At 65.8% G+C, this 27,912-nt stretch overlaps 3 protein-coding genes across 6 annotated transcripts; 2 read left to right on the top strand and 1 right to left on the bottom strand.

Moving 5' to 3' along the window:
* Window positions 1-7,324: 7,324 nt before the first annotated feature.
* On the top strand, window positions 7,325-8,347 carry SP7 (Sp7 transcription factor). Its single transcript, XM_086630922.1, has one exon. It carries the CDS (start codon window positions 7,325-7,327, stop codon window positions 8,345-8,347), a length of 1,023 nt encoding a protein of 340 aa, XP_086487048.1.
* A 4,329-nt stretch (window positions 8,348-12,676) lies between these two features.
* On the top strand, window positions 12,677-21,690 carry AAAS (aladin WD repeat nucleoporin). 3 transcript variants are annotated; one of them, XM_086630915.1, is made up of 17 exons: window positions 12,677-12,767; window positions 13,581-13,728; window positions 14,496-14,554; window positions 14,736-14,827; window positions 15,796-15,842; window positions 16,383-16,481; window positions 17,248-17,430; window positions 17,674-17,817; window positions 17,929-18,049; window positions 18,258-18,382; window positions 18,619-18,679; window positions 18,831-18,921; window positions 19,502-19,595; window positions 19,720-19,787; window positions 20,748-20,829; window positions 21,141-21,225; window positions 21,556-21,690. In XM_086630915.1, exons 1-17 carry the CDS (start codon window positions 12,677-12,679, stop codon window positions 21,688-21,690), a joined length of 1,725 nt encoding a protein of 574 aa, XP_086487041.1. The 3 variants fall into 3 exon arrangements, with proteins under 3 accessions (XP_086487041.1, XP_086487040.1, XP_086487042.1); XM_086630914.1 differs by having other exon boundaries at window positions 12,677-12,799; window positions 13,608-13,735; XM_086630916.1 differs by lacking the exon at window positions 17,248-17,430 and having other exon boundaries at window positions 12,677-12,799; window positions 13,608-13,735.
* Window positions 21,691-23,521: 1,831 nt separating this feature from the next.
* On the bottom strand, window positions 23,522-26,347 carry MYG1 (MYG1 exonuclease). 2 transcript variants are annotated; one of them, XM_086630924.1, is made up of 8 exons: window positions 26,315-26,347; window positions 26,180-26,269; window positions 25,343-25,455; window positions 25,107-25,266; window positions 24,782-24,931; window positions 24,562-24,684; window positions 23,805-23,986; window positions 23,522-23,708 (listed from the first exon to the last, which is right to left on the bottom strand). In XM_086630924.1, exons 1-8 carry the CDS (start codon window positions 26,345-26,347, stop codon window positions 23,522-23,524), a joined length of 1,038 nt encoding a protein of 345 aa, XP_086487050.1. The 2 variants fall into 2 exon arrangements, with proteins under 2 accessions (XP_086487050.1, XP_086487049.1); XM_086630923.1 differs by having other exon boundaries at window positions 26,180-26,347.
* Window positions 26,348-27,912: the final 1,565 nt, after the last annotated feature.

Genomic DNA, 27,912 nt, shown 5'->3' with positions numbered 1-27,912 from the left:
GAGACCCCCCCAAACTCGTGTCATGGGAGCTGAGACTCCCCAAACTCATGTCAGGGGGGTTGAGAACCCCCCAAACTCGTGTCATGGGAGCTGAGACCCCCCAAACTCATGTCAGGGGGGTTGAGACCCCCCCCAAACTCGTGTCATGGGGATTGAGACCCCCCAGACTCGTGTTGGGTCCTGAACTGGGCTGGCAGATCGGAGTAAATGGGGTGGGGGAAGGAGGGAGGGATGGAGGTGGGGAGGGGGAAGGGAAGGAAGGAGGGGAACAGGAGGGAGAGAGGGAGGGAGGGAAGGAGGAAGGAAGGAAGGAAGGAAGGAAGGAAGGAAGGAAGGAAGGAAGGAAGGAAGGAAGGAAGGAAGGAAGGAAGGAAGGAAGGAAGGAAGGAAGGAGAGACAGAGGGTCGGAGGGAGGATGGGAAGGATGGAGGGATGGAGGGAGGAGCAGATAGAAGGAGAGATGGAGAGAAGGAGGGATGGAAGAGTGGATCGATGGAGGGAAGGAGGGAAGGGGAGCTGGAGGGAGGGAGGAAGGAAGGGATGGAGGAGTGCGGAGATGGAGGGAAGGAAGATGGAGGGAAGGAAGATGGAGGGCTGGAGAGATGGAGGGATGGAGAGAAGGAGGGATGGAGAAATAGAGGGAGGGATGGAGGATGGAGGATGGAGAGATGGAGAGACGGCGGGAGGATGGAGGAAGGGCAGAGGGAAACAGATCTGGAGGTCAGGCCGTGGGGAAACCCCCCCCCCACCCCCCCAGCAAACCCCCGCGTCCGGCCGGTACAAACAGCCAGGTATTGTGGGGGCCCCGCGTGCAGCCGTGGGGCCCGGGGGCCGCCCCGTCATCGGGCGCTCCCCGCTTCGGCACAGCCCCGGGTTGGGGGGGGGTCCCCACCGCCACAGCCCCCCCGAGCTGGTGGGAGACACGATCCCCAGTTTGGGACCTGAGCCCCAGTTTGGGACCCGCACCCCTATTTGGGATCCACACCCCAATTTGAGACCCAAACCCCCAACTTGAGACCTGAACCCCAGTTTGGGACCCCAACCCCAATTCGGGACCCACACCCCAATTCCCCCTCCCTCCATCCAGAAGACCCCGACACTCAGGCAGCTCCCACTCCCCTCCCCAGTGAACCAAACCCTCTCGGTTGATCCCAAACCCCAGTGCCCCCCCCCAAACCCCCCTGGGGTGCCCCCACTGGGGGCTGAGGAAGAGAAGGGCTGGAGCCACCGTCCCAGTTTGCTTCCAGTTTGTGGGTAGTGGAATCCCTGGTGATGGGAGAAGGGGGGTGGGGGGGGAACCGGAGCCCGGGGATGGGGGGGGACAGGGGGGGCTGGTGGTTGCGGCCGGTGGCGCCGGCGGCTGCGGAGCGGAAAGTCCTGACTCAGGGCTGGGAAAGGGCCCCGCTGGCTCCCGAACGGTTGGGGGGGGGTGGAGAAAAATAGGGAAGGGGGGGGAAGAGGGAAAAAAAAAAAAAGGGAAAATAGGAAGAAAAAAAAAGGAAGGGGGGGAAGAAGAAAAGGAGGAAAAAGGAAGAAAAGAGGAAAAAAGAAGAAAAGAGGAAAAAAGGAAGAAAAGGGGGGGAGGAGAAAAGGGAGGAAAAGGAAGAAAAGAGGAAAAAGGAAGAAAAGGGGAAAAAAGAAAATAGGGGGCAGAAAGAAAAGGTGGTTGAAATGATCCCTTATAGTGGGGAAACGAGGCAGGGGGGGATCCCAGCCCCATCTCCAGGCCCACTCATGTCCTGGTCCCCCCCCCGCCCTGATCCCTTGTCCTTGTCCCCAGCTCTGCCCCTCCCCAGCCCACTCCCTCCCTGCTCTCCCCCACCCCTGACCCCCATCTCTGCCCCATCCCACCCCAGCACCATCCCTGGTCCAATTCTGTCCCTGTCCCCATTCCTAGTGCCTCCAGCTCCATCCCTGGTCCCCTCTTGTCCCATCCCTGCCCCTATCCCCACCCCTGTTCCCTCTTCCCATTTTCCCTCTTCTCTGGGTCCCATTTTGTCCCTGTCTCTGCTCTATCCCCATCCCTGGGACCCCCAACTCCATCCCTGTCCCCATCGCCATCCCCATCGCCATCCCCATCCCATCCCATCCCATCCCCATCCCCATTCCCATCCCATCCCATCCCATCCCATCCCATCCCATCCCATCCCATCCCATCCCACCCCCGTCCCCATCCCTGTCCAGTCCCCGTCCCCATCCCACACTCTCACCCCCGCCCCTACTGGCACCATTTCGGGGGTTTTGCCCCATCTCACCCCGCAGACCCTGAGGGTGACGGGCCCCCAGGTGCTCCCAGCTCCTCCCACCCCCCTTGTCCCTTCCCCTCCCCATCCCTTCCTCCCCCTTTTTCCCTTCCCAGTACTTTTCCCATTCGCCCCCCCTTCCCCTCCCCCCCCCAGCCTCTTCCCTTTCCCTTTCCTCTTCCCTTTCCCCCTTTCCCTTCCTCAGTGCAGCCCCTCTGCCCTTCCCTCCCCCTCCTCACTCCTCTCCCTTCCCCTTCTCCGCCCCCCCCCGTCCTCCTGCCCCACCAAACTGGTCCCTGTCTCCCTGTCCCCAGTCTCCTTCCTCCAGCCTTCAGCCTCCTCATCTTCCTCCCTTCAAAACTTCTTTATTTTTTTTCTTTTTCTTTTTCTTTTTCTTTTTCTTTTTCTTTTTTTTTTCTTTTTCTTTTTCTTTTTCTTTTTCTTTTTCTTTTTCTTTTTCTTTTTCTTTTTCCTTTTTCTTTTCTTTTTCTTTTTCTTTTTCTTTTCTTTTTCTTTTTCTTTTTTCTTTTTCTTTTTCTTTTCTTTTTTTTCTTTTTCTCTTTTTATTTCTTTTTCTTTTCCCTTTTCTTTTTTCTTTCTTCCTTTCCCTTCTCCTTTCCCTTTTCCTTTTCCCTTTTTCCTTTCCTTTTCCCTTTCCCTTTTTCCTTGCCCTATTTCATTTCCCTTCTTTTCCTTCCTATTCCTCATCCTCTCCTACCTCCTCCTCCTTCCCAATTTCCCTCTTCCCGTCCCTTCTCCTTTTTCCTCAGCCCCTTTTCCTCCTTTGCCCCTTTTCCTCCCCCTTTTCCCGGCCTTCCCTTTCCCCTTTCCCATTTCCTTTCCCTTTTCCCTTTCCCCCTGCCCCCACCTTCCCCCGAGCCCCCCCTCCCCTGTCCCGGTGCCCCCCTCCCCGGCGAGGGGCGGTTCGGGGCAGGGCTCCCGGCCCCGGTCCCGGCCCGGCCCAGCCCCGCCGCAGCGGCACAGCGGGGCGGGCGATCGTCGCGACGCTCCCTCCCTCCCGCACCGAGCCCCGGGACACCGGTACTCCGGGACACCGGTACTCCGGGACACCGGGACACCGGGACCTCTGGGACACCGGTACTCCGGGACACCGGTACTCCGGGACACCGGGACCTCCGGGACACCGGCACCCAGGACACCGGGACCTCCGGGACACCGATACCTGGGACACCGGCCCCCCCGGGACACCAGCACCTCCGGGATACCGGTACCTCCGGGACACCGACACCCCGACAGCGGCATCCCCGCGGCCGGTCCCCACCCCCGGCATCCCCGGACCCGCGGAGCACCGGAGAGTGGTGAGGATCCCCGGGACCTTCGGGATGCGGGACCCCTCCCCCCCCGCCCCCCGCCCCGGGATGCGGGACCCCGCGGGATGGGGGATTCCCCCCCGCCGGGAACAAGGACTCCGGGGATACGGGAGCCACGGGGTGGGCGACCCGCTCCAGGATGGGGGCACCCCCCCGGGGGAGGGCACCCGCCAGGACAGGGACCCTCCGGGATGGGGGAGCCCCCCCCGGGACATGGACCCCCGAGAAACGGATCCTGCGGGATGGGGGAGTCCCCTGGTATAGAGACCCCCCCCGGGACACAGGACCCTCCAGGACAGGGACCCTCTGGGGAGACTGACCACCCCCCCCCGGGCTGGGACCCCTCAGGCCAAGGACCCTCCTCCAGGATTGGGGGAGTCCCCGGGGGTATGGGACCCCCCTCAGGATGGGGGATGCCTTGGGACTGGGACCTTCTGGGATAGGACCCCCCACGAAAGGAGACCCCCTCGAGTCAGGAAGGGTCCCCCGGGATATGAGACCCCCCCCGATCCCCCCCCCAGAGAGGACCCAAGGGTCCGGGCACGGGGGCCGGTGCCTCCAGGGATATTTTCAGCCCTGGGACTTTGTGGCTGGGGGGGTGAGGGGGGTGTGTGTGTGTCCCCAACCCCACCTTGTCACCTCTGTCACCCTGTCACCAGCCACCAGGACCCAACTCGGGGACAGCTGGGGTCCCGTGGCATCGGGGCACCCCGGGGTGCTGAGCCCTGGGTGCTGGTGAACGGGGCACCGTGGTGTTGGGGACACGGGGACACGTCGGTCCCCAGGGCCATGGCACGCTGGGGACGGGGACACATCGGTCCCCATGGCCATGGCACCCCGGGGACGGGGACACGTTGGACCCCGTGGCCATGGCACCCCGAGCCTGGGGATGAGGACACGTCCGCCCCTGGCACAGGGCCACCCCAGGACCAGAGGCCACCTTGGTCCCTGGGAGCCATGGGGACCAGAAGCCGGGGATCCGGCGTCCCCCATCCCCGCATGAGGCCGGATCGTCCCCCCCTCGCTGTCCCCGTGCCCGCAGGGGACACCCTGGTGTCCCCCACCCCAGCAGAACCTGTGTCCCGCCATCCCCAGGGAAGAGACAGGGACATGGGGATGGTGCCAAGTGCCACCTACGCCTCAAACTGTCCCCTCGGTGGGGACGGCTTCACCGTGCGAGCAGGGGGAGCCGGGGCCCCTGGTGATGGGGCATCCCGGACACCTGGATTTGGGGGGACAGGGTGACATGGGGGCTCACGGGCTTGGTGGTGGGGGAAACTGAGGCACGGGGCACCCGCTGGGGTCAGGGCAGGGGGCAGTGGCACGTCAGGGATGGGGATCAGGGATGGGGGCATCGAGTTGGGGACAAGGGATGGGGTTTGGGGACCTGGGGTTGGGGACTTGGGGGATGTGGGGACAGGGGACGAGGGTCTGGGTCTGGGGACAAGGGACTGGGGACTGGAGGGATGAGGGACTGGGAAATGGGGACTTGAGGGGTCAAGAACTGGGGATTGGGGACCAGGGGGCAGGAATTGGGGACCAGGGGACAGAGACTGGGGACAAGAGGATAAGGACTGGGGACAAGAGGACAAGGATTAGGGACCAGGGATTAGGGACCAGGAGAGAGGGATTGGGGACAGGGGAGAGGGATTGGGAACCAGAGGACAGGAATTGGGAACCAGAGGACAGGAATTGGGGACCAGAGCACAGGAATTGGAGAGCAGGGGACAGGGACTGGGGACAAGGGGACAGGGATTGGAGACCAGGGCACAAGGACTGGGGGCCAGGGGACACGGACTGGGGACAAGGGGACAAGGATTAGAGACCAGGCCACAGGGATTGGGGACCAGGGAAGAGGGATTGGGAACCAGAGGACAGGAACTGGGGACCAGGGTACAGGGACTGGGGACCAGGGGACAAGGATTAGGGACCAGGGCACAGGAATTGGGGACCAGGGGACAGGGACTGGGGACAAGGAGACAGGGATTGGAGACCAGGGCACAGGGATTGAGGACCAGGGAAGAGGGATTGGGGACCAGAGGACAGGAATTTGGGATAAGAGGACAAGGATTGAGGACCAGGGGACAGAGCCTGGGAACCTGGGATCAGGGACAAGGAACTGGGGACCCCCAGAGCAAGGACCTCAACCATCCCACCCCGGGCACCCACGGGGACCCTGGGAAGGATGAGGGACCCCACCACGGAGCCACACGAGCCATCGCCGGCCGCAGCCACTGGTGCACCGAGCTCGCCCCGTTCTCAGCCGGCGGCTCCCGGCTCCCCCGGGGCTCCTGCCCCGCTCCCCGTTTCCCGCCGCCGTGCGCGGAGCTGATTTATGGGGAGGTTTGACACTATTTTAAGCGCGGCTCCGGGAGACGCTCGCCCTGGTTTTAATTACCTCGGCTCTGGCGGCAGGGCAGCGTTCCCGGGGCACAGGCCTGGCCCTTGTTATCCTTGGAAAAACCGGGAGCGCGTTGCGGCCGCAGCCGGGGCCGGCTTAAAAATAGGAGCAATAACCGCGACAAACTGGGATGGGGTGGGGGGGACACACACACACACACACACAAACACACACACACGGAGGGACCCCTCCAGAAAAAAAAAAAAAAAAAAAAGCTGGAAAACCCACAAATTGAGTGAAGGGGAGAGAAATTGAAGCCGGAAAAAAAAAAAAAGAAAGGGAAAAAAGTGGGGGTGATGGTGGGGAAGGGGGGGGGGCGCAGCTCGTGATGCCCGGTCTCAGGCGGCGGCAGCTGGAAGCCGTGAAGGGCATAAAAGCGGAGGAAGTGGCCGGGGAGGGGGGAGGCCGCAGCGTAATTGATTAAAAAGTCATAAAAGCAGAAGGAGCCGAGATTGGGGAGGGGGGAGGTGGGGGGTGGGGGGGTAGGGGGGTGGGGGAAGGGGCCCCCCGCCACTGGCACGACTCTCAGAGAAGCCCCCGCGGGGGGAGACAGGGTGTTCTGAGCACTGGGGGGTTGGGGAAACTGAGGCACGGAGGAGTGGGGAGCGTTAGGGGTGTGTGATGGGTGTCACTGGGGGGTTGGGTGTAGCTAGAGTGGGGGGGCTGCCCAGGGCTGAGTGCCCCGTAGTCTTTGATACCCCAAAACTGGGTGCCCCACTGCACTGGGTGTCCCATGGTCCTCGATACCCTAAAACTGGGTGCCCCACCGCACTGGGTGCCCCGTGGTCCTCGATATCCCAAAACTGAGTGCCCCAGTGCTGGGTGCCCCATTGCACTGGGTGTCCCATGGTCCTTGATACCCCAAAACAGGGTGCCCCGTGGTCCTCGATATCCCAAAACTGGGTGCCCCAGTGCTGGGTGCCCCACTGCACTGTTTGCCCCATGGTCCTCGATACCCCAATACTGGGTGCCCTATGGTCCTTGATACCCTAAAACTGGGTGCCCCATCACACTGAGTGCCCCATGGTCCTCGATACCCCAATACTGGGTGCCCCATGGTCCTTGATACCCCAAACCTGGCTGTCCCACCACACTGTGTGCCCCATTTCCCTGGGTGCCTCCCCCCCAGCACCAGGTACCCCATCTCACCAGCTGCTCCCCAGCACCGGTGTGCCCCCCAGCACCCCCTCTTCCCCCCAACCCTCCCCCCAGCACCCTAACACCCATTTCCCCTCTTCCCACAGGCCTCTGGGCACCATGGCCCCGTGCCCCCGCTGACGCCTCCCCTGCCACCTTCGGGGTGCTCCCACCCGCGCTCCCCTGCCACCACCGCCGCCGCCGCCGCCACCATGGGTGACACCTACACCGCCGCCTTCCCCAGCGCCCCGGGGCTGCTCTCCCCCTCCGCCAGCCCCCAGGCATCGCCCAGTCCCTACGGCCCCGACTACGGCCCCTTCGGCCACCCCTTCCCCCCCCCCACCGGCACCCAGGAGGTGTTGGGTGCCCCCGTGGTGGTGACGGCCAAGGGGCACCCACCGGGCGACTGCTTGCCAGGGGTCTACCCTTCGCTGGAGATGCCGCATCCCTACGGCTCCTGGTACAAGGGTGGCATCGGCGGGGGGCTCCCGGGGGGGTCGGGGCCGGCAGCACCCTCCTGGTGGGACGTGCACCCTAACGGCGGTTGGCTGGGGGGGCCGGCGGGTACCGAGGGGCTCCAGGGCTCATTGCAAGGTCAACCCACCCTCAGCCCCCCGCTCCCTACGTACCCCTCGGATTTCGGGGCTCTCAACCCCCCGCCTTACACCACCAACCCCGCCGCGCCACCCCAACCCCCTAAACCCACCGCCGCCGGCGACGCCGCCACCGCCAAGGGTCCCCGCGGCGGGTCGGTGGGAGGCCGGCCGGCGTGCGATTGCCCCAACTGCCAAGAAACGGAGCGTTTGGGGGGCGCCGGGGTGGCGAGGCGTAAACCGGTGCACAGTTGCCACATCCCGGGGTGCGGGAAGGTGTACGGGAAGGCGTCGCACCTCAAAGCCCACCTGCGGTGGCACACGGGCGAGCGCCCCTTCGTCTGCAACTGGCTTTTCTGCGGCAAGCGGTTCACCCGCGCCGACGAGCTGGAACGCCACGTGCGGACCCACACGCGGGAGAAAAAATTCACCTGCCTCCTCTGCAGCAAAAGGTTCACCCGCAGCGACCACCTCAGCAAACACCAAAAAACCCACGGAGAAAACGGGCACCCCAAAACCGGTGCCACCGCCGCCGCCGGTGCCACCGCGCCGGAGCAACCCCCGGTTCCTTCTCCTCGCCCGCCGCTTTCTCCCGGGAAAGACGCCGCTAGTCCCGAACCCGGGAGTTTGTTGGAGATTTGAAGCCTTCAGCCTCCATCTTCATCCTCCTCTGCGCCGCTGGGGATATTTATTACGGGGTGCTGCCCCCCCGCCCCCCCAAAAAAAAAACCCCGCGGCCCCCCCTCCCCGCGCCGGGGTTGGCGGCAGCTCCCCGTTAGCAATTATAATTTATGTCTTAAATTATGGGGGGGCTCGCTGGGAGGGGGGTCGAGGTGAGACACCCCCCCCCCCCCTTTATTTTTTTCTCTCCCCCCCCAATTTCGCCCCCCCAAAACCTCGCCGGCCGCCTCGCGCCCCCGCACAGAGCTCAGGGACAGGGTTCGCCCCTTCTCCGCCGCCCCCAGCCTCGTTAGCACGCCGGGTTCGTTAGGCACTAATGTACCCTCCATCTCCCCCCCATTTTTTAGCTGGCTGTGTCCCCCCCCCCCAAAAAAAAAGCAATAAAGGGATTGCAAAGGCGTGGAAACGGAGCCGTGTCCCCCTTCTCCTGCGCCGGAGGGGCTGAGGCCGGGGGGTTTCATCACAGCGATGGGCTCTGTCCTCCTCCGCTGCGGCTCTCGGTGCTCGAAGGGAAACTGAGGCACGGAGGGGACGTGGCCACACTTGGGGTCCCCGCGTCCCCCTTGTCTGGGGGGTGGCGGGAGCTGCGTGGGGTTGGGGCCAGTCTGGCTCTGTCCCCTCATCCCCCATCCCCGGGTCCCTGTGCCTCCGCAGCCTCGTGCCACCGGCTCCTCTGGGCCCTGGATCCCTGCGGTCTCCTGTCCCTGCGGCCCCATGTCCCCGTTGTCCCTGTGTCCCCACGTCCCCACAGCCCCAGGATCCCATGGTCCCATGTCCCTGTGTCTCCGTGACACCGTATCCTGGTGTCCCCATGTCCCTACATCCCTATGGCCCCGTGTCCCCGAGACTCTGTGTCCCCATATCCCTCTGTCCCCACAGCCCCAGGACCCCAGGTCCCCATGTCCCTGTGTCCCCAGGACCCCCTGGCCCCATGTCCTCACGTCTCCGTGACACCATGTCCTGGCGTCCCCGTGTCCCAAGACCCCATGTCCCCATATCCCTCTGTCCCTGTGTCCCCACAGCCCCGTGCCCCCGTGCCCCCACAGCCCCGTGCCCCCGTGCCCCCATTGTCCCCGTGCCCCCAGACCCCGTGTCTCCACGTCCCTGTGTCCCCAGGACCCCGTAGCCCCATGTCCCCACACCCCTCCGTCCCTGTGTCCCCATGTCCCCAGGCTCAGGGAGCCCCCGAGCCGCTTTTGGGGACCCAACGGGACTTTTCCACCCGCACACGGCAACGATCACGCCACACGCGTGTGGCCCAGGGACACCCACGCATGGGAACACACAAACACACGCGTGTGCAACGGGAACACGTGAGCGCAGCCTCCTGCCTCAGTTTCCCCAAAGCAGCATTGCAGCCACGGGCCACGTGGCAACGTGTGGCCACGTCTTACTGAGGACACCCCAATTTCGGGCGCCGCGGGCTGGCGGGCACCCCACACCCCCTCCCTCCCCGGCGCCCTGGGCTCCCGCCAGCCCTTTGATGCGCCCAGCCCCGATTTGGGGCTTTTTTGGGGTTTTTCTAAAAAAAAAAACAACAAAAAAGCCACGGAAAAAGGCAAAGGGAGGTGGAAACGGGGGCCCGTGCCAACACGAAGTGGGAGGAGGTTGGGGGGGGGCTGCCAGCACCTACTGCCCCGTGGAGGGACAGGGATGGCAGCGGGTCCCCGTGCCAGCGTGGCGAAGCCACCGGTGTCACCCCCGGCCACGTGTGCCAATCCCAGCTGAGTCACCGCGGCCACGGCGCCACGGAGCTGGCCAGGACCCTGGTGTCCCCCCCCGGTGGGGGGGGGTAACATGCTGTTCCCCTCCATACACGGAGGGGAAACTGAGGCACGGAGGGGAAACTGAGGCACAGAGGTGTCCCGGTGCCAACAAGGGGTGCCCGGAGCTGGGTGCCACGACATGGGAGGGTGACGGGCGATTCAGGATGACAAATTCCAGTTCTCCCTATAACCCCCCAACTCTGCTCCCACCCCCCCCCAGACACAATTTTGCTCTTTTCAGGGTGTTCCCCCCAAACCCCCCCCCCCCTCGCCCCGCTGCCGCTCGCCGTGGGTGGGCCAGCGCCAACCAGAACACCCAGCCCCCCCCTCCCCGATCCGGTGGCCACCGAGGGCTCGACCGCCCGGAGCCTCCCAAACCACGGAGCCCAAACCCATCCAACGAACCCCCCCTCCAAAAACCCACCCCATCACGGACCCCGTTTTTTTGGCAGCGCCGGGTTTTCCTGCCTCGCTGCCCCATCAAGGCTTATTTTTTTTTTTTTGGGGGGGGGGGGGTCCAAGGGAAGCCACGAGGCCACGTCAGGCCCGCGGTGGTTGGGATGTCGGCGCCGTCCAAATTGTCGTCTCCTATCAAAGCCCGTAACGGGGGAGGAATGCAGGGCCCCCCCCGCCGCCGCAGGGCCCCCCCCCCCATCCCGCCGCAGCCTTTATTTAATATCCTGAAAAAATTAAAAGAACTTTTGCGGCCGCTAAGGAAAACACGGAGATAAAGGGAATAAAAGCGGCCGGGAACGGGAGGGGAAGGGGAAGGGAGATGCCGAAAAGAGGAGCTGGGGGGGATCCAGGGGTGGGGGGGGGTTAGGGGGGGAGGGCAGCACCCACTGTCCTGCCTGGGGGGATGTGGGCACCCATGGGGCTTGGGTATGGGGGGGCGTGGGCACCCACAGGACCGGGGCACCCATGGGATCTGGGTATGGGGGGGACACGGACACTCACGGGACCCGGGTATGGGGTAGGGGGGCACACGGACACCCACGGGACCCGGGTATGGGGGGCATGGACACCCACAGGACCTGGGCACCCGCAGGACCCGGGTATGGAGGGGGGACAGACACCCATGGGACCCAAGTATGGGGTGGGGGGGGCAAACACACGGGCACCCACAGGACCTGGGCACCCATGGGATTTGGGTATAGGGGGGCACATGGACACCCACGAGACCCAGGTATGGGGTGGGGGGGCACACGGACACCCATGGCATCCAGGTATGGGGTGGTGGGGGGCACACAGACACCCACGGGACCGGGGTATGGGGTGGGTGGGGGTACACGGACCCGCATGGCACCCAGGTAGGGGGTGGGGGGGGTACACGGACCTGCATGGCACCCAGGTATGGGGGGGAGGGGGGCACACGGACACCCACGGGACCCGGGTATGGGGGACATGGACACCCACAGGACCTGGGCACCCGCAGGACCTGGGTATGGAGGGGGGACAGACACCCATGGGACCCAAGTATGGGGTGGGGGGGCAAACACACGGGCACCCACAGGACCCAGACACCCATGGGATTTGGGTATAGGGGGGACACGGACACCCACGGGACCCAGGCATGGGGTGGGGGGGCACACGGACACCCACGGCACCCAGGTATGGGATGGGGGGGGCACACGGACACCCCCGGAGCTCACAGGTAAAGGCCGCCCCCATGGGACCCGCGCACCGGGGGCACCCACGGAGGTGCGCACCCCCCATCCCCATGGGACCGCGCACGGGGCGGGGGGTCGCGATGTGCCCGGGGCACCCCCGGGTGCGGCGGGGGGACGAGCAGGGTGCAAGGGCAGGGGGTGCCCGGGGCGGGGTGGTGGGTGCAGGGCACGGGGGGGTGTCCCCGCCCCGGGGGGGTCCCCGCCCCGCCGCCACGTGCGCCACCGCCTCCACGCGCCGCTTTCCCACCCCCGCGGAGGGGCTGGGGAGGGGGCACCGCCTCTCTTAAAACGGCAATACTCTTGCAAGCGGTGGGGCCCCACTAATTTATCAGCCTCTCCCTTACGGAGACGGAACCCCTAATTCACGGCGAGGGGACTGGCTACAGAGGGCAGAACCAGCCACGCAGTCACCGCTTAGGCAGACCCAGGGCAGGGGGGTGGGGGGGGGTCGACCCGCCGCTCCGCCCCCGCTGTGCTCGAACGGGGGTCGTGGCCCCTTTAATTCCGCGCACACCCCACGACGCCGCCAGGGGGGCGCGCGAAGGCGCTCGCGGCGGCGATTGGCCCTCGGCGGGACCCGTTGGCGAGAGGCGGGAAAAGGGTGAGCGGGAACATGGCGGCCGCGGAGGCGGGAACCGGGGCCCGAGACGGGGTGCGGGGGGGCGTGAGGGGCTGAGGGGGCGGCGGGGGGACGGGAGGGGCCTCTCGCTGGAGCCGGGACTCCCCCCCGGCATCTCCGAGCGCCCCCTCGGGCGGGGGGCGCTTACCGGGGGGGTTCGGTGTCTCAGCCCCCCCCCCCGGCCCGTCTCGCCCGCAGGCCCCGCGGCGCAGGGGGGGCCGCGCCCCGCGGCGGGATGTGCTCCTTAGCGCTGTTCCCGCCCCCGCCGCCCCCCGGGGATGTCGCTCTCTACGAGTTCAACAACGCGCTGGTCTGCGGCCGCCTCTGCGAGCAGCTGCCGCTCGCCTTCCAGAGCCAGGTGAGCCCCCCCGAGCCGAGTGAGCTCCCCCCGAGCCGGGGCAGCCCCCCCCGGAGCCGAGTGAGTCCCCCCCTCCCCCGAGCCGGGTGAGCCCCCCTCCCCCGAGCCGGGTGAGCCCCCCTCCCCCGAGCCGGGTGAGCCCCCCCCCCCCCGAGCCGGGTGAGCCCCCCCCCCCCCCGAGCCGGGTGAGCCCCCCCCCCCCCCGAGCCGGGTGAGCCCCCCCCCCCCCGAGCCGGGTGAGCCCCCCCCCCCCCGAGCCGGGTGAGCCCCCCCCCCCGAGCCGGGTGAGCCCCCCCCCCCGAGCCGGGTGAGCCCCCCCCCCCGAGCCGGGTGAGCCCCCCCCCCCGAGCCGGGTGAGCCCCCCCCCGAGCCGGGTGAGCCCCCCCCGAGCCGAGTGAGGGCACCCCCCGGAGCCGAGTGAGCCCCCCACTCCCCGAGCCGGGTGAGCCTCCCCCCCCGGAGCCGGGTGAGCCCCCGCCCCCCCGGAGCCGGGGCAGCCCCCCCCGGAGCCGAGTAAGCCCCCCCTCCCCGAGCCAGGTGAGCCCCCCCCCCTCCCAGAGCCAGGGGAGCCCTTCCAGGCTCGGGGTAACGCATCCCCCCCCCCCCCCCCAGCTGTGACTGGAGCTTCGGCCCCTTCTGCTGGGGGTGTCTCCTCAGCCCTCCCCCCCCTCAGCCATGGCGGACACAGCCTCCCCCCATCTCTGCACCCCTTTCTTTTCCCGCATCGCTGTTTGTTTCCTGCCGCGGGGGGGCCCTTCCCCTGCTGCCCCCCACCCCAAAGCTCCGCTCCGTGTGCCCCTCCCGGCAGCTGGCAGACCTGCCCGTCCTCAGCCTGCCCAAGGAGGCCCTCAAGGCGCCCAGCCGGCTGGAGCACAGCGCCCGCCCGGCCTTCATCCACCACCGCGAGGCCCTCTGGAAGCGATGCCTCAGTGCCTGGTGAGTGTGTGCCCCCCCCCGGAACATCCCGGTGTGCCGGGAGCAAAGCCAGGAGCTGCCCGTTGGCGTCGTGTCTGCGCTCAAACCCCCTTCCCCGTGTCTGTTATGGAATCATGGAATGGTTTGGGTTGGAAGGGACCTTCAGGATCGCCCAGTTCCAACCCCCCTGCTATGGGCAGGGACACCCTCCACCACACCAGGTTGCCCAAAGCCCCATCCAACCTGGCCTGGCACGCTGCCAGGGATGGGGCAGCCACAGCTTCTCTGGGCAACCTGTGCCAGTGCCTCAGCACCCTCAGAGGGAAGAATTTCTTCCTTAGATCCCATGGAAATCTCCCCTCTTCCAGTTTAAAGCCATCAGCCCGTGTCCTGTCACTCCATGCCAATGTCCAAAGCCCCTCTCCAGCTTTCCTGTAGCCCCTTTAGGTACTGGGAGGTGCTGGAAGGTCTTTGCCCTGGAACACGGTGGAGGCATCTCTGCCCCTTCAGCTCTCACCCACGAGCCGCTCCCAGACCTTCATGGTGCTGCACAACACCCCAGACTGGGCTTCCTGGGAGGGCTTGGGGGGAGCCCAGCACAGCTGGGGGCAGCTCCCAGTCGCTGGTGACGGGGGGGGTTGCCTCAAGCTGAGGGGGGAGCTGGTTTGGAGGCTCCTGGGGGCTTCTCAGGGGAGGGGGGTTTTGAGGGGGTGGGGAGGGGGGGGTCTGGGGTGTCACCGGCACGCGGGGCGCCGGAGGCTGACCGAGCTCTCCGCTGCAGGCGGGACGTGGGGCTGTGCGGGGTGCTCAAGGAGATCGCCAGCGCCGAGGAGGAGGAGGGTGAGTCCAGCCGACCTGGGGGTCTCCGGGGTCTCTCCTCATCTTGCTCCAATCCTTCGGTTCCTTCATCCCCTTTTCCATCGTGCCCATCCCTGCCTGCCCCCGCTGCCTGTGCCTCCTCTGCCCGCCCAGCCTCTCAGTGGAGCCCACGGCAGCTCCGACGGCCATTTTCTCTCCGCAGGGCTGCGCTGGGCCAAGACGGGCTCGAGCTACACGCTGGCCGTGTGCCACTGGCTCTCCTCGCTGCACAGCTCCCTCTTCCCCCACCTCTCCGTGAGTTTTTCCGGGGAATTAACCCTCCTGCTCGGGAAGGCAGGGACCATGCGGCGCATCCCGCGCTGGGGAGCTGGTTTGGACGGTGGGTGGGTGGCACCCTGGGGTGTGTTGGAAGGGGGGTGGTGAGTAGGGCGAGAGAGGTTCTCCTGCCCCTCTACTCTGCCCTGCTGAGGCCACATCTGGAATATTGTGTCCAGTTCTGGGGCTCCCAGTTCAAGAAGGACAAGGAACTGCTGGAGAGAGTCCAGCGCAGGGCCAGGACGATGATGAAGGGAGTGGAGCATCTCCCGTATGAGGAAAGGTTGAGGGAGCTGTACTGGGCTATATGGGGCTATACCAGGCTGTACTGGTCTCTTTAGCTTGGAGGAGACTGAGGGGGGGGACCTCATTAATGTTTATAAATATGGAAAGGGTGACTGCCATGAGGATGGAGCCAGGCTCTTCTCAGTGGCATCCAACGATAGGACAAGGGGAAATGGATCTAAGCTGGAACACAGGAGGTTCCGCTTCAACATGAGGAAGAACTTCTTCCCAGTAAGGGGGAACAGAACACTGGGACAGGCTGCCCAGAGAGGCTGTGGAGTCTCCTTCTCTGGAGATGTTCCAAACCCGCCTGGACGTGTTCTGGTGGGATCTGATCTAGGTGGCCCTGCTCCAGCAGGGGGATTGGACTGGATGATCCTTTGAGGTCCCTTCCCATCCCTGACATTCTGGGATTCTGTGGAAACAGCAAAATATTCCTCCTGCTGGTGCCTGGTGAAAAACACTGTGGGTTTCCGTCACCATATGGGCACTGGAAAGGCGTTAGGACAGCGCAGTGCTCCAAGAGGGACTGAAATCGCGGTGGGGGAGAAGGAAGAGGGGGTGTTTGGATATGGAGGGGGGTCCTCACTGCTGTGCCAGAGGCAGCTCCCGCTGTGGCACATGCTGCCAGGGCTCAGTGTTAACTCTTTTTTTCCCTAAAGCTCACCAGCGAAGACATGATCGCGGCGTTCTCCCAGGCGGTGGACTGGTGAGTCCTGTGAACCCACCGCACGCGCCCCCGGCCCCCTGTACCTGCAAAAGGGGGTTGTGGAGCTGAGCGAAGGGGGTGGGGGCACAAGGAAGGGATCACCCCCTTTTTTTTTGGCTGCTCAGTCTGCCCCGTAGGTGGATGTTTGGGCAAAGGCTTCCCTGTTGCCTCCGGCTGCCGCGGTTCGTTGCACGACAGCGAGCGGCAGAGCACGCCCCGACGTGCTGCACGTGGGGGAAACGGCACGAAACTAGATCAGGGCTTGGAAAATTCCTGAAAATATTCCTGGGTGCTTCGTTAACCGGCTCCTCGTCAGAGCCCTGGGAATAATTGCCAGGACGGGGTAATTCTCAGAGAAAACGGTCCCACTCAGTGAAAAGGAAGTTTTATTTCACTGGTGACTCTGGGAACCACCTTTGTAGGACTTGGGGGGCTGCTGGGTGGTCGTGCCCGGTGCCAAGAGCCCGTCACCGCTGCCTTGAGCCTGAAGTGTCGGTGTGGCAGCTGGCACACCTCACCCTGCCCCGTCCCTCCCTCCAGGGCTGGCTGCACCATCCGGGCCTTCGCCTGGCACCCCCACACCAGCAAGTTTGCCGTGGCTCTCCTGGATGACTCCATTCGGGTCTACAACTCCAACAGGTGAGGGCTGGGCCGCTCCTCGGGCACTGGGAGGGTGCTGCTCCTCAGGGGCTGCCTCTGCGCCCCCCCCTGCTCCCCGTTTCCCCCTCAAATCCATCTCCAAGGATTCCCCCGGCGTCTCTGCCCGGTGCTGCCTCGGCGTTCGCTCGGGCTTTGCTCTCGCCGGCACCGTCGGTCCCCAGAACTTCTTGCTGTGCAGCAGGAGCTCTGCGAGGACGTCTCCAAAAAAAAAATCTCCGGCCTTACTTGAGGAATTTTCTTTCCTTCCTTGGTCTGTAGCTCCCGGGGGCAGCCCAGGCTGCGGGGGCACACGGCCTGGCTGCCGTCAGTCACGGGCAGAGCAGCCTCTTGGGTGTCATTGAGTCTCCTTCCTCCTTTTCCACTAGAGAAGAGGAGGCTCCAGGAAGACCTTCCAGCACCTCCCAGTCCCTAAATGGGCTACAGGAAAGCTGGAGAGGAGCTTTGGACACGGGTGTAGAGTGACAGGACACGGGGTGATGGCTTTAAACTGGAAGAGGGGAGATTTCGATGGGATCCAAGGAAGAAATTCTTCCCTCTGAGGGTGCTGAGGCACTGGCACAGGTTGCCCAGAGAAGCTGTGGCTGCCCCATCCCTGGCAGTGTGCCAGGCCAGGTTGGATGGGGCTTTGGGCAACCTGGTGTGGTGGAGGGTGTCCCTGCCCATGGCAGGGGGGTTGGAACTGGGTGATCCTGAAGGTCCCTTCCCACCCAAACTGTCTGGGATTCCATCTGTGATTCTCCTCCAGGTCTCCCTGCTCCCCCGGGGCGTGTAAAACCCTCCTCAAGAGACGACTGTGCCGGCTGCTCCTGCAGCCCCCCCGGCGCCTCCCTGCTGGGGCGTTCTCCCCCAGCTGGGATTTCAAGCCAGCAAGTGCCATCTGCCACCCCGGGGCCGGGCCGTGGGCAGCACGGGGCACTAATGGCACGAGGTGTGCTCTGGCTCGCTGCACGGCGCCGGTGTCACCTGGCTGGGATCTCCTCTGTGTCCCCCCACGGAAGCAGGTCACGGTGGGGCACATCTCCCCCCTTCCCACTCTCTTGCTTTTCGCCCCCCCACTGCAGTCAGAGCTGGAGAGAGGACACTGGGAGAGGGCCTGTGGTCCACCTCGGGCTGTGTGATGGCTCTGGATCCCTCCTTTTGCCTCCTGTGACGTGTCCCTCCTCTCCGGCAGCGCCACCATCCCCTCGCTGAAGCATCGCCTGCAGAGGAACGTGGCCGCCGTGGCCTGGAAGCCGCTCTGCGCCTCCATCCTCGCCGTCGCCTGCCAGAGCTGCGTCCTGGTGTGGCACCTGGATCCCACCTCCCTCTCCACGAGGTGACAGCCCCGCACCTCTCCCTGCCCTGGGCTGTCACCAGCCCGTTTTGGTCAACTTTGGGTTACCCATCCTGCCATCAACCGCGGCGGTTTCTCCCTCTTTCCCTGCAGACCATCGTCCGGCTGCGCTCAGGTGCTGTCCTACCCCGGGCACAGCCCGGTCACCAGCCTGGCCTGGGCTCCCAGTGGGGAGCTGCTGCTCTCGGCGTCGCCGGTTGACACCACCATGCTGGTGAGCAAGAGGCTGCTGCGGTGCCGCCATTGGGATCCCACTGCGGGGTCACCACGGGACGGTTCCGGCTGCGGGACCGCTGGCGTTTCCTCAGCAGCTGGATTAGGCAGCTCCTGGATCTGAACTGGAGCTGAAAGCCCTGGTCCCTATTCCCTAATCCACGTTCAGCTCCCGGTGTCGTTACCCTCCTCGTTGTCCCCTCTTCCAGGTGTGGGATGTGTCCACGGAAAACTGCGTCCAGCTGCAGTGGTTTGGGGGTGGTGGTGTCACTTACTTGGCTTGGTCACCCGACGGCAGCAAGGTCCTGGCGGCCACCCCCTCCGCGGTGTTCAGGTGAGCTCCCGCCCTCCGGAATGTTTTATTCCACCCTCATCCTTTTCATTTGCTCCAAAACTCGGCAGACCTGGATTCCTTGTGTCCCAACTGCTCCTCTTCCTCCTGCGTCTGTCGTGGTGGGGGGAAAAATGGGTGGGCACTGGGGTCTGACACCGTGGGCTCCTCCTGGAGCAGCGGAACTGGGGCAGATCCCAGGGATTTATCCTGCTGATTTCGGCCCGTCTCTGTCCCAGAGTGTGGGAGGCTCAGATGTGGACGTGCGAGCGGTGGCCCACTCTCAAAGGACGCTGCCAGGTAGGACGGGGGCATTTCCCACCCGTATGGGGCACATGTTGCCGCCGAGACCCCTGGGGGGGGGGAGTCCTGCACCCCCCACCCCCTTTTCCAGCTGGCTCTGGAGCTGCCGCCCGGGCAGCGGGTGTTACCGTGGCTCTGTGTCCCGCAGACGGGGTGCTGGAGCCCGGACGGCAGCCGACTGCTCTTCACGGTGCTGGGGGAGTCCGTCATCTACTCCCTGTCCTTCTCGGAGTACCGGGGTGAGTCCCTCACCTCCTCCCTGTCCTTCTCGGAGTACCGGGGTGAGTCTGGCCGTGCCGAAGCTTGCCAAGAGCCAGTGCCCGGTGCCCAGTCCTCCAGCCATCCTCTTGCCTTGGGATGCAGCTGGGCTTGGCTGGACGGCGTTTCCCAGCGTGCTGGGACGGAGGCAGGCGAAGCCAGGACACACAGAGGGAAATTTGGTGTCTGGGGGGTCTCTCAAAGCTCAGAATCTCTGTGAGGTCGAGTTTTTCCCCCTTCACGTTGCTCCTTGCTCGCGGTTCCGATTAGAGTCACAAATATTTTGCAGGGAAAACTTAACAGTGGTTAAATGCTCGGCTCGCGTGGTGTTTTTTTTTTTCATGGAGGCAGCTGGTCCTGATGTTCTGGGGAGAAACCCCCCCTGTCCTCCACCCCGACCACGGGTGGATGCTGCTGGGATGGCAGCACGTTGCTCCACAGCCGCTCTGAGAAACGGAGAGAAAGTCTGTGAAATAAAAAGTGGGATTTTTAGGGCAGTGAGGTGACCCACGGAGTAATTGGAGCAGGAGAAGTGACCAGGCTGTTTGGTTTTTGTTTCAGGGGAGATGCAAGGGCAGGTGGGAGGCTCCAAAACAGCTTCCATCGTGGCGGATCTGTCCGAGACCACCTTTGAGACGCTCTACGGGGAGGAGAGGTGGGTCTGGCAGTGCCCGTGGGTCTGGCAGTGCCCGTGGGTCTGGCAGTGCCCGTTGGCCCGACGCAACGCAGGGGCTGTGGGCTGGGAAGGGGGATCTCACTGCTGCTCCTGCTGCTTCCAGGATCGGAGGAGAAGTCCACTCCATGGTGTGGGACCCTACTGGTGAGAGACTCGCCGTGATCATCAGAGGTAAGTGCTGCCTCCGCCCTGCCCACCCCAGGGCTGGGATTTGCCCGGAAACCCCCCGGAGACTCTCAGACCCCGCCGAGGTGAGGAGTCAGGTCGAGAAGGCAGCACCCACCCTCCGGCCTTCCTCACCCTCACCCTGCTCCTCCGTATCCTCCGGAGAGGGATGCATCCGAGTTCCCTCCCCGCTTCCAGTGGGATGAATCACCTCTCCCAACCCCGCTGCGAGGTCTCTGTGTTCCCACAGCGCCCACAGTACACCTGGAGCCCGACTGGGCCTCTTGGCTCCGTGTCTGGGAGCAGCCCCTGGGATAATGGAGCCATTCAGGCTCTCCTGGACGGGTCCCGCTCCGAGACAAAGCCGACCTTTGAGGGAGCACCGGAACACGGCGCTGGGGATGCTCCCTGCCACCAGCGAGGACGCGGCCGAAGCTGCTGGGCCCAAACTCAGGGTTTTTTTGTGCTTAAAGTGGGGTGGGGAAGAAACTGGATGAAGGGAAAACCGTGAGGGTACCAGGACTCCCATGGCTGGCACCCCCCTGTCCTCTGCACCTCCAGGCAGGTCCTGTGAGGATCTTGATGCAGAAACTGTGATGGGATGGGAAAAAAATCCCAAAACCTTCACGTTGGAGAGACAGGGCCCCCATTACGGGCTGGGGCGCTTCTGAAGAAGTCGCCTCCTCTTTCCCAAACCCTTCTCGGCCAAACCTCCCTCTGCCCGAGACCTCGGAGCCGGTTTTACATCACCGAAGGGTCTTTGTGAGCACGATCCCGGGATCCTGCTCACCTCGGTGTCAGGAAAACACCCTCCGCAGGCAGCTCTCCCTCACCCCAGCAGCTGCCTCTGCTTTCCCCAGCCCCTCCCCGCCAAAATCCGGCCGCGGTGGTGAGGAACCCGTCCGCGTGCCCGCGCGGCGCCTCGGACGAGGGCAAACCTCCCTGCTCCTGCTCTCCCTCCCGCAGGACACGCCGACGCTCCCGGCAGCCAGACGGTCGTCGCCGTGTTCCGCACGCGCAACAGCCCCGTGTTCGAGCTCCTGCCATGGTGCGTGGCGGCACGCTTTGGCACGGTTTGGCACGGTTCGGCATGGTTTGGGGTCGGTTGGGTCCAAGCGATCCCCTCGAGACGCGGTGGGCAAGAGCGGAGAGACGCTGCCACCCTCTGTGCTTGTCACCACTTTACCCCAAAATTAATCCCATTTTTGGCCCTATTACCCATTATCCACCTCCAAACCCCTTTGCTTTCCCTGGTGAATCCTGGCAGAGCCCCAAAACGTCTCCGTTTCACCCCGAGCTCCCCCAAAAGCGCTGCGTGTTGCCGGCGCGCGGTAACGGCGGCTCCTTTTCCCCCCGCAGCGGGTTCCTGCGCGGCGAGCGCGGCGCCCAGCCCCAGCTCCTCGCCTTCCACCCCTGCTTCAAGCAAGGTGCCCTCCTGACCGTGGTGAGTGCCGCGTCCGGTGCCGGTGGCACCTCTCGGGGCGTCCCGTCGCTGTTCCCGAGGGAAGATCCATCTGGGGGGCTGAGCAGGGCGGTGGAAAAACCTCCCCGCGGTGTCCCGGGTCCTTGATGGCATCACAGGGAGGACGTGGCAGGGGGTGGCAGTCCAAGAGTCACCCCCTCGTGTCCTGTACTCATCTGCCTCATCTTCCTCGTGTCCTCATCATCTTCCTCGTGTCCTCATCATCTTCCTCGTGTCCTCATCATCTTCCTCGTGTCCTCATCATCTTCCTCGTGTCCTCATCATCTTCCTCGTGTCCTCTTCCCTCTGCAGTGCTGGTCCACGGGGAGGATCAGCCACGTTCCCTTCTTCTTCGTGAGCACCCACGGCCCCTGCGCCAGCCCCAGCCGCAGCCCTGGCATGGCCAGTGCCAGCGTGCGGGAGCAGCCCCTCTTCTCAGAGCTGTGACAGCACCCACGGCCTCTTCGTGAAGATCCAGAGCCGGGATGCTTCCTCCTCCTCCTCTTCCTCCTCCTGGGATGCTTGGTGTGGCCGCAGGTGCCTGTCAGACCTCTGGGGCTCGCAGGGCTGGTGCTGTGCCCATTAAACCTGGCTCCTTCTCCCTGCCTCCCTCTTTCCTTGCCCTGAGGGAGCCGAAATTTCGCCGGGGGGGGTGAATTTTCCAAGTCCCCCGGGTCTGGGTGGGCTCCTGGGGCTCCGGAGCTGCTTTTTGATGGCAAAACCAGCTCGGGATGAGCCTGGAGGGGAACATCCCTTCCCTGTACCTTAATTAAAGCAGATTTAAGGCCCCTTTTTTGGGGGTTTTGGGGTTAAAGAGCTGCCACCCAGGGGGCTGAGGGGGCGTCCTTGGCCAGGAGTGCAGCCCCCAGGGGGGAAAATCCCCCAATGTGAACCAAAAACTCCTGAATTTGGCCCGTTTGGGGCTGCAGCCTGGCAGTGAGCGGTGCTGGCGGCCCCCAGCGCTCGTAGCCCACCCAGCACCGTGGTGGTCACGGGGAGCAGATGGGGGCACCCCCCTGCCCGGAGTGAGGGATTAGGGATGAGGCTGGGGGGGGAACGGGACAGCGTGGTTAATCCTTGGGATTACACATGGTTAATCCCTGGGATTACGCTGTAATCGCTCTACTAAATTCCAGGGCATGGAGAGGAGGGGGGGGTTCCCGCTCCCCCCGACCCCCTCAGCTCTGCAAACACCCCCCAGGATCCCCAAAATCCTCCCCAAAGCCAAGTGCCAACACAGGGCAGGGACCCCCCCCCCCCTTCCCACAGAGGCAGCTCCCTGGTGGGGCTGAGCCTGGATGGGGTTGGCATGAGGATACGGGGTGAAAACAAGGGAGTACGAACCCATTCTGGCTGCTGGGGCAGCTTCACCCCCCCGGTGCCCCCCCCTGCGGTGCTGCCGGTGCCCACGGTGCCTTAGAGGCCGGTGCTGAGCGTCTCTTCCTCCTCCTCCTCCTCCTCCTTGGCATGGGGGGGTTCACAGGGCAGTGCCCGCAGGTATTCCAGGTGCAGCTGGGTCTCGGCTCGGCTCCTCCGGACGTACCGGCCCACGTAGGTGAGGATGGCACCGAGCCACCCCCCGATGGCCACCAGCACCAGCACGTCTGGTGCCCGCGGCCCTCCGCCCCCCACCAGGGTCTTGTTGTGGCCGCTGGTGGGGGGCAGCACCGGGGGGCCCCCCCCTGGGCACCGGCAGCCCTGGGGGTAGCCGGGCAGCCCCAGTGCCAGCAGGAGCAGCCAGGCTGCCCGCATCGCCCTGTGCCAGGAGGCTGGAAGCGAGGGGGGGTCTGTCCCCCTCCCTTCCCACTGCCAGATGGGTGGTTTTGTGGCGGGGGGGGGACAGCGGGATGCTGGAGTTTCCCTCCCACTCTCCCAGCATGGAGGGTGTGATGCCTGGAATTCCCAGTTCACAGCCGCAGTAACCCCTCGCCCCCCCAAGGGCACCCTGATGTGCCCCCCCCTAGCCCCCACAACGAACACACTGGGGACAGACTGGTTTTTACTGGAGTCGGGAACCACCAGCAGCAGAAACAACAGGAACGGGGATGATCTTCAGAGAACCGGATCCAAAAAGTCTCTTGGTTTGGGCTCTGACTGGGCTCACACCAGTCCAACACCAGCACTGGGACCAGTGCCTGCCCTGGGGGAGGAGCCCAGGCCCCCCCAGCCACCTCCAGTTCAGCATCCTGCTGCGCTCTGGGCCACCCCCAGCAGCAATCCCTGCACCGCCCCAACACTGGGCGAGGGGTCCCGTTGGGGGTGCTGGCGGTGGGGGTGCTCATCCGCTGGGTGCCCCCTCCTCGTGCCGCTGTGCCAGCGCCCGCCGCGCCATCGCCAGCGCCCCGTCCCGCGTGCGGTTGCCGCCGATGAAGCCGCTGGCGTGGACGAAGACGCAGCCGGGGATGCCAGCGAGCTGGGACAGCGCCTCGTCCCGGAGCCCGCGCCAGGGCTCGGGGAGCGGGAGGCTGTGGGTGGGGGGCAAAGGGTGAAAAAGTGCCCCCGGGGAGGGGGGTGAAACCGCCATGGGGGGGCACAGGACGTGGCAATGGGACGGGTCTCACCGGCTCTGGAAGGTGTGTGGCCCCACCGGGACGCTCTGCACCCGCCACTGCCCGCTGCGGTCGGGGAAAAGCACCAGCTGCAGGGGGTCGGGCAGTGCCAGCTCCTGCTCCAGGCTGAAGACGTGCTCCTTCCAGGGGCAGCCGCCCTGCGGGAGCTCCAGCACCGCCCCGCTGGCGTCCACCTGGGGTGGGGGGGCCATGCTGGGCACACGGGGGGCCTGCCTGTGTGGTGCCACCCCGCCGTGTGCCTCAGTTTCCCTCCCGATCTGCCGCTGGGTGCTCTGCTGAGCCTGCACGGGGAGCTCTGGGGGGGGCACAGCCGTGCACAGGGGTATAGGGGCACAGAAGGGTGGGCATGGCCACGTGTAGGGGCATAGGAGAGGGGGCACAGCCATGCACAGGGGTATAGGGGTATGGGAGGGGGTGCACAGCCACGTGCAGGGGTATAGGGGCACAGGAGGGGGGGCATGGCCACGTGTAGGGGCATAGGAGAGGGGGCACAGCCATGCACAGGGGTATAGGGGTATGGGAGGGGGTGCACAGCCACGTGCAGGGGTATAGGGGCACAGGAGGGGGGGCACAGCTGTGCACAGGGGTACAGGGGCACTGGAGGGGGGGCACAGCTGTGTGTAGGCACACAGGGTGCAAGGGGCACTCTGGCTCATGCCAGGAGGTTCATACTGAGGGGACTGGGTCCCCCCTCACCCCATGCACCCCTCAAACTTTCAGCCTCTCCCACAACTGGCACGGGTGGTACCTCGAAGCGTCGCCGCACAGCCTCCTCCACCAGCGCCCGCGCGGGCAGCCAGGCGCCATGGTAGTAGTCGAGCCGGGCCAGGAACTCGCTTCCCACCAGCTCCATTGCCCGCTTGAAGCCCACCTGGGGAGGCAGAGGAGGGGGCAGAGGTGGCCCCATGCTGGGTGGCCCAAGCAGGGTGGCCACATGCCACCTTCCCGGACCCATTCCCCATGCCCACCTCGGTGTCCTGGTCCGGGTCGTTCCAGCGGGGGTTCAGGTGGCCCACGCGGGCGCTGAGGGTGGTGGTGAGGGCGTAGCGGGGCTCCCCCTCCGCCTGCGCGATGCCGTTGTCGATGGCGTCGATCTCCTCCACGAAGTTCTCGTACAGCTGGGGGGACAGCGAGGGGACAGCAGGGGTCAGCTCTGCCCAGCGCCCAGTAGCTGGAACAAACTGGTCTCCTCTTTAATGGGCTGCCTCCCACCAAGGAGACACCCTGGGGAAAACTGCAGCACTGGTGGGGTTAGAGTCCCCCCCATCAAGACCTTCCCAGTTCTCCCAGTACCTTATCGTAGAGCGCCGTCACGACGGGGCCGTCCTCCGGCTGCCCCAGGAGCTCTGCGAGGATCTGGGAGCCAAAATGGCAGTAGACCAGCCCAGCGCTGCTCAGCTTCGTAGTCCAGGGCTTGTCGGGCCGGAGGCTCCGCATGGACTCCGTGAAGGACCTGTGGGGCCGCGGGGTCAGGGCTGAGGGACCCCGATGCCCGGGGGGGGCTCCGGTGTGTTGGGGGGGGGTCTCACCTCTGGTGATGGTCGTAGCGGTGTCGCTCGGGGTCGTACTCCCCCCCAACATCCACCACCACGTCGCACTGGGCCAGGCGCTGCGGGTCCCGCGTGCGCACCACCTCCGCGTCCTGCCGGGGTGTGGGGTGAGGCCGGGGGAGCCCGGGGTGGGCCCCAGCACACCCATGGGCCGCCCCTGGTGGGAACAGGGACCCCAAGGAGGGACTGAGAACTTCAGGGTGACCCCCAGGTGGCCCCGAGGTGCAACTGGGGATCTGAAGGGCAACTGGGGACCAAAGGATGGCCACTGCGTGGGATCAGGGACCCCCCCAAGTGGGTCCGGGGACCTGAATGGTGGCCCTAAGTGCAACGAGGGACCCCCAGCAGGGACTGGGGACCTATGGATGGCCCCCGTGTGGGACCAGGGACCCCCAGCAGGGACTAGGGACCTATGGATGGCCCCTGGGCGGGACCAGGGACCCCCAAGTGGGTCTGGGGACCCGAAGGGTGGCCCCTGGGCGGGACCAGGGACCCCCAAGTGGGTCTGGGGACCCGAAGGGTGGCCCCTGGGTGGGACCAGGGACCCCCAGCAGGGACTGGGGACCTATGGATGCGCCTCAGGTGGGACCAGGGACCCCCAGCAGGGACTGGGGACCTATGGATGGGCCCTGGGTGGGACCAGGGACCCCCAAGTGGGTCCGGGGACCCGAAGGGAGGCCCCCAGGTGCGACCGCGCACCCCAAGAGACGCCCCCCGGTAACGGGGGACCCCGCGGAGGGACCGGGCACCTAAGGGTGGCCCCGAGGAGGGACCCGCGACCGGAGGACGGGCGGGATCGGGGCATCGGTCCCGTACCCGGTAGCGGGGCAGGAGGCGCAGCAGGCAGCACGCCAGCACCTCGTCGCAGTGGAAGGTGCCGTCGTGGGTGCCGATGCGCGCGGCGGGCTCAGCGCCGGCCCCGCTCCCGGTGCGCACGGCGGCGGCGGCGGCGGCGGCGGCCATGAGGCGGGCGGCGCTTCGCATCGCCCCCCCCCCGGCGCGGCACTGCGCATGCGCCAGCCCCGCCCGCCCCCTCCCCGCCCATCTGCGCATGCGTTGACACCGCCCAGACCCGCCCGCCTGCTCTACGCATGCGCAGCCGCGCCCGGCCGGCAGGACTCCGCCCCACCCCTTCGCCAGCCCCTCCCAGTCCGCGCCCTTCTGTCCTGCGCATGCGCCAATTGACACCGGTTCCCGCCTTGCCGCTTCGCGCATGCGCCGTCTCGTCCCGCCCGGCAGCCGCCTCGGTGTGACTGCGCATGCGCCAGCCGGCCCCGCCCCGCTCCGTGGGGGCGGAGTCGCGGCGGGGGCGGAGTCACGGCGGGGGGCGGAGTCACGGCGGGGGCGGAGTCACGGCGGGGGGCGGAGTCACGGCGGGGGCGGAGTCACGGCGGGGGGCGGAGTCACGGCGGGGGCGGAGTCGCGGCGGGGGCGGAGTCACGGCGGGCGCGCCCCCGCCCGGGCGACACGTGGGCGTCGGGACAGACGGACCGACGGACCCGGGGGGGAAACACGGGCGGGCGGGGACGTCCCAGGACACGTTCCCGGACACAGACACGTACGTGGGCACCGGGACAGCCCGGGCCACGCGGACACCTGCGGCGGCCCCCCGGGACAGACGGACACGGCGCTGCACAGCCCCCTCGGGACAGACAGACAGACACGGTCCTGCACAGCCCACGCAGGGACAGACAGACACGGTCATGGGTGCAGCCCACGCAGGGACAGACAGATGGACACAGCGCTGCACAGCCCATGCAGGGACAGACAGACGGACACGGCCCTGCACAGCCCACGCAGGGACAGACGGACAGACAGACACGGTCCTGCACAGCCCACACGGGGACAGACAGACGGACACACGGACATGTACGTGGGCAGACAAGGACGTCCCAGGACACGTTCCCAGACACAGACACACGTACGTGGGCACCGGGACAGCCCGGCCCACACGGACACCTGCACCTGCCCCCTTGGGACAGACGGACACGGTGCTGGGCAGCCCACGCAGGGACAGACAGACAGACATGCAGCAGCGCCCCCCCCCCCCAAAAAAAAAAAAAACCCACAAAAAACCATCCCAGGCGCCGTTCCCAAGCAAGATTTATTTGCAAGGAGCACCCGAGGGGGGGCTGGGTGCCCTCCCAGCACATGTCCATGGCCCAGGGGGGGGCACGACAGCTCTTCCCGGGGGGGCCCCGGAGCCTCCCTGCCCCCAAACCCCCTCCCCGGGGGTTGCTCCACTGGCACCGAGGGGGCACAGTGGCACGGAGCAGCCTCCAGCGCCCGGGTCCAGCACGGCACGGGCGTTAACGCAGCGCCGTCACGGGCTGTGGGGGCCGTGGGCCGGGCGGGGGTCCCACCCGGAGCCGCAGTGGGTGGGGGTCCCACCCGGAGCCGCAGTGGGAGCTCCCCCCCGCCAGGCAGTAGTGTCGGGAACGCCAATTCCAGCTCATCCGCCTGTTTCCTTCGCGGGCTGAGGACCAATTCCCCCTCCCGCGGCTGACACCGACGGCTTTCACTCCATCCCAGTCCCACGGCGGTGCACG

This window comes from Tauraco erythrolophus, unplaced genomic scaffold, assembly GCF_009769465.1.
Source record: "Tauraco erythrolophus isolate bTauEry1 unplaced genomic scaffold, bTauEry1.pri scaffold_60_arrow_ctg1, whole genome shotgun sequence".
Lineage (NCBI taxonomy): Eukaryota > Metazoa > Chordata > Aves > Musophagiformes > Musophagidae > Tauraco > Tauraco erythrolophus.
The sequence above is the reverse complement of the archived record's forward strand: the minus strand, read 5'-3'. Positions and strand labels throughout refer to the sequence as shown.

Coding starts and splice junctions, on each gene's coding strand:
- AAAS (XM_086630914.1), top strand. CDS start 12,677: ATGTGCTCCTTAGCGCTGTTCCCGCCCCCGCCGCCCCCCGGGGATGTC. Junction 14,828..15,795: donor CCCTCTTCCCCCACCTCTCC/GTGAGTTTTTCC, acceptor TTTTCCCTAAAG/CTCACCAGCGAAGACATGAT. Junction 16,482..17,247: donor CGGGTCTACAACTCCAACAG/GTGAGGGCTGGG, acceptor ATTCTCCTCCAG/GTCTCCCTGCTCCCCCGGGG.
- SP7 (XM_086630922.1), top strand. CDS start 7,325: ATGGGTGACACCTACACCGCCGCCTTCCCCAGCGCCCCGGGGCTGCTC.
- MYG1 (XM_086630923.1), bottom strand. CDS start 26,347: ATGCGAAGCGCCGCCCGCCTCATGGCCGCCGCCGCCGCCGCCGCCGCC. Junction 25,267..25,342: donor CGCTACGACCATCACCAGAG/GTGAGACCCCCC, acceptor GCGGCCCCACAG/GTCCTTCACGGAGTCCATGC. Junction 23,987..24,561: donor CTGTGCGGCGACGCTTCGAG/GTACCACCCGTG, acceptor CCCCCACCCCAG/GTGGACGCCAGCGGGGCGGT.